This window comes from Cydia amplana, chromosome 22 (genome assembly GCF_948474715.1).
Source record: "Cydia amplana chromosome 22, ilCydAmpl1.1, whole genome shotgun sequence".
Lineage (NCBI taxonomy): Eukaryota > Metazoa > Arthropoda > Insecta > Lepidoptera > Tortricidae > Cydia > Cydia amplana.
Genome location: NC_086090.1, coordinates 7,326,850 through 7,339,000, shown reverse-complemented (window position 1 = coordinate 7,339,000; position 12,151 = coordinate 7,326,850). Strand labels below are relative to the sequence as shown.

Genomic DNA, 12,151 nt, shown 5'->3' with positions numbered 1-12,151 from the left:
TCTGTATAAGTAAAGATTTAAAAAAGTATTATGATGTATAAAAATTATGCTGATGTACTTTGATTTACTGATATATATTTAATTAAATATTGATGATTTTGCTAATATTATCATCACCAGAAAACATTTAGTGTTTTACATGCGTACACACATGCGAAAAAGTTTTTAATCATTTTAATTTTGGAAGCAGAACGAAATCTCAAAATCAAGGAACATCCTCCTCAAAAAACGTAAGCCCAAGATTAAAATTCCCCTTAAGCATTTGACAAAGGTTTGGTAAACATTCAGAAACAGATTGAACCTTCCACGTTGATTTGACACTTTTCAAATGGAAATATATTTTCGGACAAGTGTTTTTTGCACTTGAACGCTTGGCTTTGTGCAAAAAACCCGTTTGGGTTCGTGATTATAATTATAGATTACTACAGGTTTTAACGAGAAGAATGTATGTTAATTATTTGTATTATTTGGATTGTATGATCGGTGTCCAGTAGGTACCTATAAAATCCTGTCAGTTATCGATAAATAATTTCAAAAAACTCCTATCTAAGGCTGCCTTTCCACTGAGAAAGAGATGAGAGGAGATGAGAGGAAATGTGCGGGAATCAACCCTTAGCATTTGTTCTCTTCTCCGCTCCGATGGATCACAACCAATATTATGTGTTTCCCGCACGTCTCCCCCCATCTCCGCCTCATTAGAAAGGCAGCCTTAATCTGCTTAGATACATGTAAGTGTATGGTTTTCATTACTTACTCGTAGTCTAGAAAATTAATTGAAACTCAGACATCACATAACCACATCCTGCAGAAATGTGTCTGTCCAAGTGAGTGAGGCCTAAAAACTATAAAACAACAAGATTAATTTTCATAACTTTCCAAAGTCTTTACGATTAACTAATATACCATTCTAAATCCCCACTCTTTGCCATCTCTCTCACACAGTCGAAGCGCTTAACCTTTTTCCTTTTTCATTTTGGAAGTAACATGAACTCTCAATCTTGCGTTCAGTTTTTACGCTCGGTTTAACCAGACCTGGGCCTTAATTTACGATTATCGAATAAAGACATACACCTATATCGATTCCAGTTCCTATAGTACCTTGATTTTGATTATAATTCGATGCATGAGTTTTACTGAAGGTCTTAGAAGTGTTTCGAAGAATATTTTTATATCAGAACCGTGGAGGCATTTTACGGCTTTGGAAACGATTCTACAATGTTTCTGATTGCTAGTGGACTTGAAGTGCCATTTTTATAAAGGTCGTCTACTTCAGCGCTTATAACGCGCGCATTAAAAACGATAATTATGATATCATTATCTTCCTGATTGACAGCTGTTTTAATAACAACTTTATTTAAAATGTATATAAAAGTAGCTGCAAAAACCGGACAGCGAACATGGCTATTAACAATTTGGCCAGAAAAACCGTTTATGCATAATGAACGGGATCGGTGCGAACAGCTTTATTAAAAAGGCAAACAGGAGTTGCAATACTAGTAATCCTTCAAGGGGCCTTATAGAGAAAATTGACGTTACACAATATCATGAAATCATTACTGAACCATCGAATATATTAATTTATACCTCGCTTGAACTCACGCTGCAACAAGAAAGAAAAGGGTACAAATTGAGTGAAAAAGTGTCCCAATGAACCTTTAAATTGTTCTCTATACATGCCTTGAGAGTATCTGGCTCATCAGTTCTGATAACATCTGTCGTCGTCGCGTCATTACAATTTAAGACTTGTGTCTTTACTTCCAGGGTGTACTTTACATTGTTTATATTTACGCTCATAGTTCCTTCACTACTGGGGCGCGGTAAGACTTGTGTATCCAGCGCGCTCATTTCAGAAACTACAACTCTATCACCGCCACTGGAAAGCTTGTTCTCGTTTGTATCGTGATCAGGTTTTGCCTCTGCATCACCCGCTGCATTTTCAACTTTGTCTTCAAGAGTTACAGTATCTTTTTCATTGGGATTGCTCACTGAATGAGCACTTATTTGTTTTGAGAGGGTTTTATCGCGGCACGTAGGCCCGATTTGAATAAAAATACAATTTATATGTGTTGGACAGTTCGGTTAGCCGGTGTAGAGTTACGGAGCCGGTTCGGCTCCCAATTTGCTGGTGCATTTCTGAGTAAGTTATTAAGTTTCGGCTTGTCGCAGGTTTGCGAAATTTTGCAGTCGACTGAAGCAGGCAATGAAGCGGATCTATATTTTTATATATACGCTCTATAGCCACGATAAGAATCAGATCTGATAAGTTAATGTGAGTAGCGTGTTTGTTTTCTGATGCGCATAATATTATCATTTGAATAATGATAAGTTCATGTCATCAGATTGTCAGGTAGCCAATACTAATTTTAAATGCTATAATATTTTAATAGGATTTAATAATTGCATATATCAACTCCTAGTTAGCCAAATATGAATTTACAAAAAGTAATTTAAGTCATCATTGCAAATAAGTTTTGCATTAATATTCCTAACGCATGACCAGTAAAATATAATAAAGAAAAAACAAGTAAAGACAAAAACGACAACATGTAAATCCACGGTAGACAACAGGCGTCATACTACATTTATATCAACGTCCAACCCTTTAGCTGAACTAAAAACCGTGTAACCCATATACGAGTGACCGCCGAAGGTCGTGTGTATGCAAATAGTGTATAGACCATCCGGTGCAGTAGACGAAATATGAGCCCGAGTCAACACCGCGTTCCTGTTACCCGTTAGGACGGTGTTATGCGAGATGTACCTTTTCATTTATAGGAAATAATAATGTGAGAATGTGAATAAAGGGTTTTATATTCTCTCTTGTCTCGTCTGGTTAGTTTATTATTTCATCTTTACATATTTTAACTATACTACAGAACGATTCTATAATGCATATATCATCATACTTCAGGATGGTATAATATTCACCAACAAAAAGTACCTACGAAAACATAATATGTACTTGCAGTCGGCATAGATGTAGGTAATGTTATAATCGATAATGTTTTGTGAACGAAAGGAATTCCGATTGAACCATGGCAATTACTTAAGAATTCTTCAGACGTGTAAAAAGCGTCTGTCTTTTTCCAATGAAGTCATTAAGGATAGGTATGTGAAACATGCTGAAATTAACAATCAATTGATTTTATTTTTTGTTTCTTAACCATTCAAGGCTATAAACTCGAGATTCCAAAACAATCAACACATACATTTTAAATAAAAGTGATTCGTGTAAAGATCCGTTTTCCATGAAATCGGACATGTCTTCATGAAATCCGCTGAGCTAGAAATGAAATTTCACTTTGTACCGTCAGAATAGTGTTACAATGTATTTTTCACCTCAGCAGCTCGAACAAGGGTACTTTGCTAGTTAAAAATAGTGAGCAAAATCACATTTTGCTCACTGAGTAAGACTAAATGAGCAAAATGCGATTTTGCTCACTCAGTGAGCAAAATGCGATTTTGCTCACTGTTTTTAAGTAGCAAAGTACCCTTGTTCGAGCTGCTGAGGTGAAAACTTAATTGTTGGTATATCTTAAGAAAACATGAGTGAATAGGTAAGTGATGAAGAAAGAATACATTTTCCGGGTTGTCTAATATGTTCTCACTGCCGAGGTGAAAAGTTTTGTGAACTACACGAGATCAAAGTTATTTACATCTCGTGCGCTTTTGAGTCCCTTACTACGCTCAAGATTCTAAATTAGATTCACTCGCTACGCTCGTGAATCTAGTATAGAATCTTTCGCTTACTCGGGACTCAAAATAAGCACTCGAAGAAATATCAAACTTTGATCTCTTGTTGTACAAATAACTATTATGCAGTATGTACTTATTAACTAAATTATTGAATAATTCTTTCAACGTAATTACATGCTGTGTCAAATAGGGTATATCGAAATAATGTACGTACATATGTGTATTGAAATAGAAGAAAACCAGATCATTTTGACCATCATGCAGCGTCGTCAAAATTTACGTAGGTATCGCTTATAACTTGCGCTTGGATAAACGATTGGTTACTTATTGCTATTTTAAAAATGGCCAAAAACTTCGTGGCTAATTGAGCGTATTATAAAGATGCGTTTATCGTGTAAGCGGAGCCGCGAGGCGAGGCGAGGCGTGCGAAGTCGCCAATTCGGTATTGGTTTCGGTTTCCGAGCAAGCTGGGTTGGGTTACTTGCGTGCACGGTGGGTAAGTTCGGCATTTTATACTGCAAATAAGCATACGCATTTTTAAGTTAGTAGCACGACGTACCTTTATTTACAGAAACATAAAGTTTCAATTTGATTCTACTTCTATTGAATTCAAGTTTTTCTGTTGTATGTAAAAAAAAAGAAATTACATTTAAAAAAAGGCATTTAGAAACAAATGTCCACAGATCACAAGGGCGTTTTTTTTTGTTGTCCCCTACACTTTTTTTTCAAATTTGGGTTTTTTTATGTTATTTCTACTCAGAATCACGAGCTCTTTCTATCCTAATAGGAGAAAAAAGTGTCCTAAGGTTTTTATTTCCATTACGTCACCATTTTTCATAGACTTTGTATGGCGGTCGCGGAATGGAAAGATCGAAAAATGTATGGAAATTCTGGGACACTTTTTTTCTCCTATAGAAAGAGCCTATATAATACCTATAGAAAGAGCCCGTGATTCTGAGTAGAAATAACATAAAAAATCCCAAAAGTGTAGGGGACAACAAAAAAAAACGCCCACAAATAATTTGGTAACCCGTTTACGAGTACCCGAAAGGAAAACCATCGTTATATATGATTCTCGGCAATCGCAAATAAACACACGCCGGGCTCGAACCGGCGACCCCACGTCGAATCGCTAATATGCACTGCAGGCGGCTCGGGCGCATGTGCGAGCATATAATGCATATGCAAGCATATGGCGAATGGAGGTTAGTAATTGAGGAAGTACCATGGGTTTTGATTGCCTGTACTTAGTTCTGGTGTGGTGTCAAAGATATCTTAGGCTTCTTATAAATAAATAAATCTTAGGATAAAGAAAGGCATAGGTAGTTCAAATAAGCAACCCAGTGAAAATCGAGTTTTATTGACGTCTATCATACTTACTTATGGAGAGCTTTGGTGCGCAAAACAACGACCTCGTGTGGTCGCGACCCTCAGTCATGAGGAATCGAGGAAGAAGATCATACTTATCGAATAAACGTTTCAAAATGTAAAGCAATATAATATTAGATATCTTAAAACTCATATTATCGCGACGATAACTATAGAGCCACAGTTCTTTTCAAGTTACCTACAGCAAATAATGATAAACCTTGGTAAGTTGGTATTAAATATAAGTACAAATTTTCTGTAATTATGTATACTGTAACTTGTATAATTTTGTACTTGAACATGTAATAAAAAGAAATAGCCACAAGGAAAATGGCGGACACCAAATTTTTACTTTAATACGCACGCATGTCTCCAAGACAAATGTACTTAACGGCTTTTACCTCTTAATTCGATCTGTCAGTGAAGGAGATCGTAATCATTTATGGTCGCAATCATTAAATTATTTATGCAATCAAATTGAAGGGCTTGCACACTCGAGAATAATCACCGCGGCGTGTGATTTAAAATTCTGCCTTTACGAGACCCATTTAATAATCGATCACTGCATTCGGCCCAAAAATGTCTTAATACGGTATTTTACTCAACTCTTTTTATTGTGTTAAAGAAGAAAAATAAATCTATCAAAATTTAAATTATTGAGAAGTAAGACATTTAACGTTTTATTGTTTTTCATTAAACAATTAAGCTAACACTAATAGTTTAATTGTTCACTGCTAGAGCTCGTTTTGTAAAAAATAAACATGGCCAAATATAGATTTGTCATTTTTAACAAGGGTTATGACACTTATGACCTTGATAATTGCTTTGATTTAATTTTCAGTTTTCTAACCAGGCATTTTACTGAAATTATAGGATTCGAAATAGGATCATTTAACTAAACTCGTTATATGAGTCGATTGGTGTAAAATACCCCATTGCGAGTTATATCCGTCGTTACTAAAATGCATGCCAATTTTAACCCGTGACTTCAACCCTGTCCCTTAATAGTCCTTCGTCCTATCTGTCATCAATTAGAACCACGCGCGAATTTAAACCATAGCTCAAACCAACAAAGTTTACATTTGAACGTGTGAAATGAAACGAATGGTAGCAGTCGTGAGTTCAAATCCTAATTAACACCTCAGTGTATTGATAAATTGAGCCGATAGCATACACTGCTGGCATTTGTCGGGGTTTTGCATATAGTTTCTATGATTCTGTTGGCTCGCCATTGATTTGGCGTGCAAGTATTTTTGCAATCCAGTTTATGCTTATAGTGTTGTTTTTTGAAAAGATGGTGGTAGCTTTCATCGTTTACAAAACATTTGATATCGAAAAATCATTACTGCTTACAGATTCTGTAATGCAACACGTATTTAAGTGTTTTTAAACCACCAGTTGCCGCAATCTATATTCACCGGATAGGTACTTAATTATTGCGTAGAAATTACTCTGCGCTAATATCAAATATCAACATTTATTCAGCAAATAGGCCACAAGGGCACTTTTACACGTCAATATGGAATTTACATACAGCAAAAAAAAAACACATCAATAATTATAAAATACAACTAAGCCGTAAATATCAAATCAAACTAACATAGAGATGTATAAAGCCTCTAAATGTCGAATTACAAAAAACGCAATAACAATAGTATTGAATGAAAAAAAAAAAACAAAGATACAAAAACTATAATCTAAAATTATTTAGAGATGTAAATGTCTCTAAGTGTCATCATAACTAAACAGTAAAAATAATGCTTTTGGAAAAATAATAACTAAAGATAGTACCTACAATCCTAACAACTGTAGTATAATACAACTACGAGTATGTGAGGTGTATAATAAAGAGTATTGTATTGTAATACCGGACCATCTAATGATAAAAACAAGCAACAACGGTTGCGCTCTGGGAGTGCCGATAGAAGTGAAAACTCACCTCACTATGTTACCGACGCCCGGTAACACGATACATACTTTTAGCGGAGGTATTATGTATATTTATTTATTATATATTATTATCATTCTCAAATAAGATCACACTTTTACATTGACATGTTTTATTTACATACTGCCATGACAACGTCAACGTATTTGAACATAGGTAAAGAGTCTTGAAAAGGAGTCCGCAACATAAATGTCAAATAACATTGAGTTTTTCTTTATTGATTTAAATGCCATTTAAATTATAAGTGGCCACCTTACGGGGCTTACGGCCACGTGATCGCCTTACGCCCCTTACGGTCGCGTGATCGCCTTACGCTGTCTCGAGCTTATCATTTTTTCCCTACCTCAAAAAGTGCCCAGCGCCGCTAAAGAAGTTTTCACTTCAAAAAGTCTAAGTAAAATACTACGAGTATTATGAGACCTATTGAAAAACAATCTTTGAAAGGTAGAAAAAGCGCTCAAATGAGCAGACCTTGATTAAACGCCCAGCAACCATCAGCAATATTGTCCGTCTCGGTATGCAAACTACTATTGCTCGCAATAAAGACGCTAGTGTTACGAGTAATATTACACACTAACTACGGCAATATTATAGGCTAACTGCAATACTGCGAATACAAGCCAAAGAGAACCTTAAACGCTCCGTCGCAAAACATCAGATTTGCATTAACACGACGCCAAGTCTGATATAACTGACACATGCTTTTAAGGTCTGTTTTTCATTGGGAGCCGCAGTAAAGTGCAGCTCGGGTGAACGCTGGTCAGGTTACGTCTTTATTACGTCGTAAAACAAAATTTCTTTAAGTGGCTTTTGGAATGATTTTTTAACAACGGAGCCAGCTATTTGGATTTTGCACCAGCCATATCTATTAGTGAGGGTGATTATTTCTCTTCGTCTAACTAAATTGGCTGTCTGATTATATTGCTGTTCTAAAATGCGAAAGATTTATAAATACATAGAACGAAGTGTGAAATAGCTGAAAAAAATATCAAGGTATTTTTGACAAAGGGAAACTACTTACCTACTTTTAAGATATTCTGTCAAATCTCATAAAAATAGCCGTTATACGAAACCGACCCAAAAAATCGATCAGTGTGCCAAGGATTCAGAATATCCGAAAGCAGTGTTACCTACGTAGACTACTTACGTTGTAATACTTGTAAGTATAGCAATAATTGTAAAACATATAGAGTATTTCTCAGCAGAAATCTACGAGAAAGCTCTCTTAGCAAGCTACACTCATGCGCTTTGTTTTGGTCGAGCGCTTTATGTCCAAGCAGTCCTTAATGCCTCTTTATGGACGTGTTATGAAGGGCAGACCATTTCTGGATATGGTCTTTTGCTCAAAACTTCAAACACTCAACTCAACTGTTCAAGATATTTTTATAATACGCTTAATATGTACATATATGTAAACTTACCTCGTAAGGTGTTGGCTCCATACAGCGGGTGGTCGTAGGTGACGGGCCGGTACGCCGGGTGCAGCGCCGCGAGGTAGCTAAGTTCGCTGGTCGCGCCGGCCGCTGCCGCCGCCGCAGCCAGTCTGGAAAAGAGGAGGATTTACTACATTGGATAAGGCAAACGGCATGTCAATCAAAAGGTTACTCTATTGACTATATTTTGTATGGAAGGCGAAGGAATTTATACCCAAGTCATAAGTTCCATAACCACCTTTAGTGCGGGTTCGGGGCCACACTAGCGATTTGCGAACGAGTTGAAAGCGAGGCGAGCGCGCAACGAGTTCGCTCCCATTCCATGGGTCCGCTCTTAAAGTCAGTTTTAGCTACCTATTCCTTGGTGATTCGTTCAGTTACTTCACTGAAGTGGTAATTTTGATGCAAAAATATGTATATAAAGTGATGGTCACGCTCTAGGTCAGTGGTTCCTAACCTTTTCAGTCCGGTCACCCCTATGACTAACTAGGGAACCTGATATTACCCCTCCTCCCAATGGTAATAAAAAATAAAACGTGTACGTTTGTTGTATTGTTATATTAGGTTAGCTTATTTACCCCCGTAAAATACCAGTTTTACCCCCACGGGTATTTACTATTGGACATATCTTAACAAAAAGTTTACCAGCGCAGCCCTAACTTACAAAGATTGTGTGTGTACCTAATAGGGTGACTGATATAGTTATTGACCATATAGTAATGGCCACTCTTAACAATGAGACTTAATATTGGTTTGTTTCTTTTTGATTTGTTTGGAGTGGCCAATTACTATAGCAGTCACCCTATGTATATTATTGTGGGTTAAATATTTTTATTAGCCATGGCGCAGCTATTCGTAAAAAAATGATAATTTTGGCTTAATTATTTGCACTTGTATCTCATCACCATTGTACACGACTAATTTAAACAATACAATGCCAGAACCGATCCACAGGAGGCCTTACGGTTGATGAGCAAACTAGCATAAGTCCAGATTTAACGTTTCTCACAAAGGCACAATACCCTAAGTCTTTTTTTGGGCCTATTGAGAGCAGTCGAGCGACGGCGGGCCCAAGGTCTAACAGTGGGGTTCCGCGGCAAAAAGAACCCTTGCGATGTCTAGACGGTGAGGTGTCGCAAAAAATAAACATTTTGGTATATGGTTTCAAGCTGATGCGCGAATTTCGAATTGGTTTGGGAGTTCCGTTCATCCTCTTGGTTTTAAAATTTACTACATTCTTCGCTATTGTAGAATAAATTGCCTTTACTGACAATTTTGTTACAAGTTGTATTTTTAGGGTTTTTTTTTTGTCAGTTTAGTCGAAATATTTCATTCCAAATTAGATTTAATTGGTAACTCACTTAAATAATACATTAGTTACATTGGAATGTGTATTCCCATAGGAAAAGATCATGAAAACGCAATTCAATCCTATCAGCAATATCAAACGCGCGCGCGCAAGCAATCCTAACAAATAAAGCGAATAGCGAAGCACTCCGTAATAAAATTATTAAACAAATCAACCTCATAATAATGCAGCTCCACAAAATTGTCGGGTGGGCCGGGGCCGGGAATAAAGAAATTATCCAACTTACCAGCCCCGGCCGATTGCGCCCGCCGAACAAAGACGTAGCTTTCAAAAGAAAAAAAAGGATGGCGGCCGAGAAAATAAACAAAACAAGTGCAACAACACTCGTGCGCCTGCGCCCCGCGTGACGTCTTCATGTACCCCGTCCTTTTCACACACGCGATTATTCCACCCTCGCACGGTTGTGAGACTGAGACAGGGATAGAGCTCGCCGAATAGAAAGAAAGTTTTGAAGCTATTGCTGTGGATGTGAAACAAGTTTAACAGATTTCGCGCAGACAGGCGGTTTTTGATTTTGACGTTTTATTTACGGGATCTCTTTTGTTTTGATGAAATATTCCGGATCTCGTATAAGGACAATGAGGATTATATTTTTGTTTTGTTTTTACAGCTACGGTCATTGTAAGCGGTCAGTATGTTAGGAATTATTGAGCATTGTATATTACCGTATACAATGTGTGTGAATTGACTCTTATTATTTGATATTCAAAGCACCATCGAGCTTTCGCACCTAGGCGAAGCAGAGCCTGCATACCATTATAATAGCATATTATATTCTTTAAAATTTACTATGATACATACGAATACAATACACGTTACTTAGTTTTACAATAAACAACTGTCTTCAGTATATATATATTATAGTAGGTAACATAGGTTAGATTTATAATCTGAAAAAACATCCTGGTTTCGATCTTTGGGAAAAATAAATCTTTGTACATTTTAAGTAGTGATGGGTAGGACATCAATTTAAAATGACTTTGTATGAGTACCTCATTTTCTAAAATGAGGTGTTACAATGTCTTCATTCAAATGAGGTGAGGTACTAGCATATTTTCAGCATCGACTATTCCATTAATTCCAACAGCGACAATTTTTTTTATTTATATACATATTTATGTACTCATCACTTCCTTTATAAATAAATAAATAAATAGTAATATTTAATTGGAGTGCAATTCTGGAGGTAAAGAATAGAACTTTTGGGAGACTCGCGAGTGAATTTGAACGGATAAGAGTTTTTTGAAATTTGAAGTGTGTGAATGATTTGTGTGATGGTGGCAAGAGGTGTTTGTGATGCGCGCGAGTAAATGAGTAAAATGAATAGAGGAGTGAAGTAAGACATTTTTGCGGTACGAAGTACTGCGACAAATTAACAAAATGAGTGGTACAAATGAGGTGCCTCACGAGTGAGCGACTCAACACTAATTTTAAGGATATCTTTTTTTTTTAGATTTTTCTCCTCATGGAACCAAAGGCAAGAACGAACCAAACTATGTAGTTCCAAGTTCCCATTTTTTCCATCAATTGGCAATTAACGCAAGCGAGCCTTAAATGTAGCACATTTTGAAATTCTAAGTGCACCAGCAAAGACTCAATCATGTCACGTTGAATATTTCATCAGCCGTCCGTATGTTTCTTGCCGTATCGCCCGGTTTTTTCGCTTCGTTCCCAATTAGTTTTTAGTGCCCGCTACACGATGCGCATTTGTTTTAAATACATCCTGGTGGATGTTGTTTTGTTTCTTGGTGCAGTGAGTTTCGTAATTTGAATGTTAAGTTACTGGCTATGCGAGTAAATGTGCTTAGTAATATCCTATTTCTAGTTATACTTAAACATATAGGAGATATTCTATAACGATTTTAAATGTCATGACACACGAATGCTACATTAAAATTAGATCTCTCTTTCCGTGACCAAAACCAAGACCAAGACCAAGACCAAGACCAAGACCAAGACCAAGACCAAGACCAAGACCAAGACCAAGACCAAGACCAAGTTCGGCCTGGCCAGCCACATAAGGGCTCACGCTAGACAACGTCCATGATGTTTATTTGGGGTCGCCGTCATCGAAAACGATGAGGAGGACTATATATATATACATTAAAATTGTGACATAATTCGAGATAAGTATTAAATATTTGAATTTATAATTATTATATTATTGTACTGTTTGTAAAAGCGAGGTGTAATTATAATATTTTTAACATAATTAAATGGTTTGTAGTCGTATGTGGCACCTAATATGCGATGTATCAGAAAGATAAATAGATAAGTATCAGTAATTTTGTTTTCTCAAGAGCATCTACTCTTGGCTAGGAATATTTCTTATTATTA

At 36.5% G+C, this 12,151-nt stretch overlaps 1 protein-coding gene across 1 annotated transcript in view; it reads right to left on the bottom strand.

Moving 5' to 3' along the window:
* Nucleotides 1-12,151, bottom strand: part of LOC134658286 (transcriptional activator cubitus interruptus) — a 78,749-nt gene that overhangs the window by 31,448 nt on the left and 35,150 nt on the right. Inside the window, exon 2 of the mRNA XM_063513888.1 lies at nucleotides 8,434-8,555. Coding sequence (XP_063369958.1) covers nucleotides 8,434-8,555 — 122 coding nt within the window. The remainder of the gene's footprint in view (nucleotides 1-8,433; nucleotides 8,556-12,151) is intronic.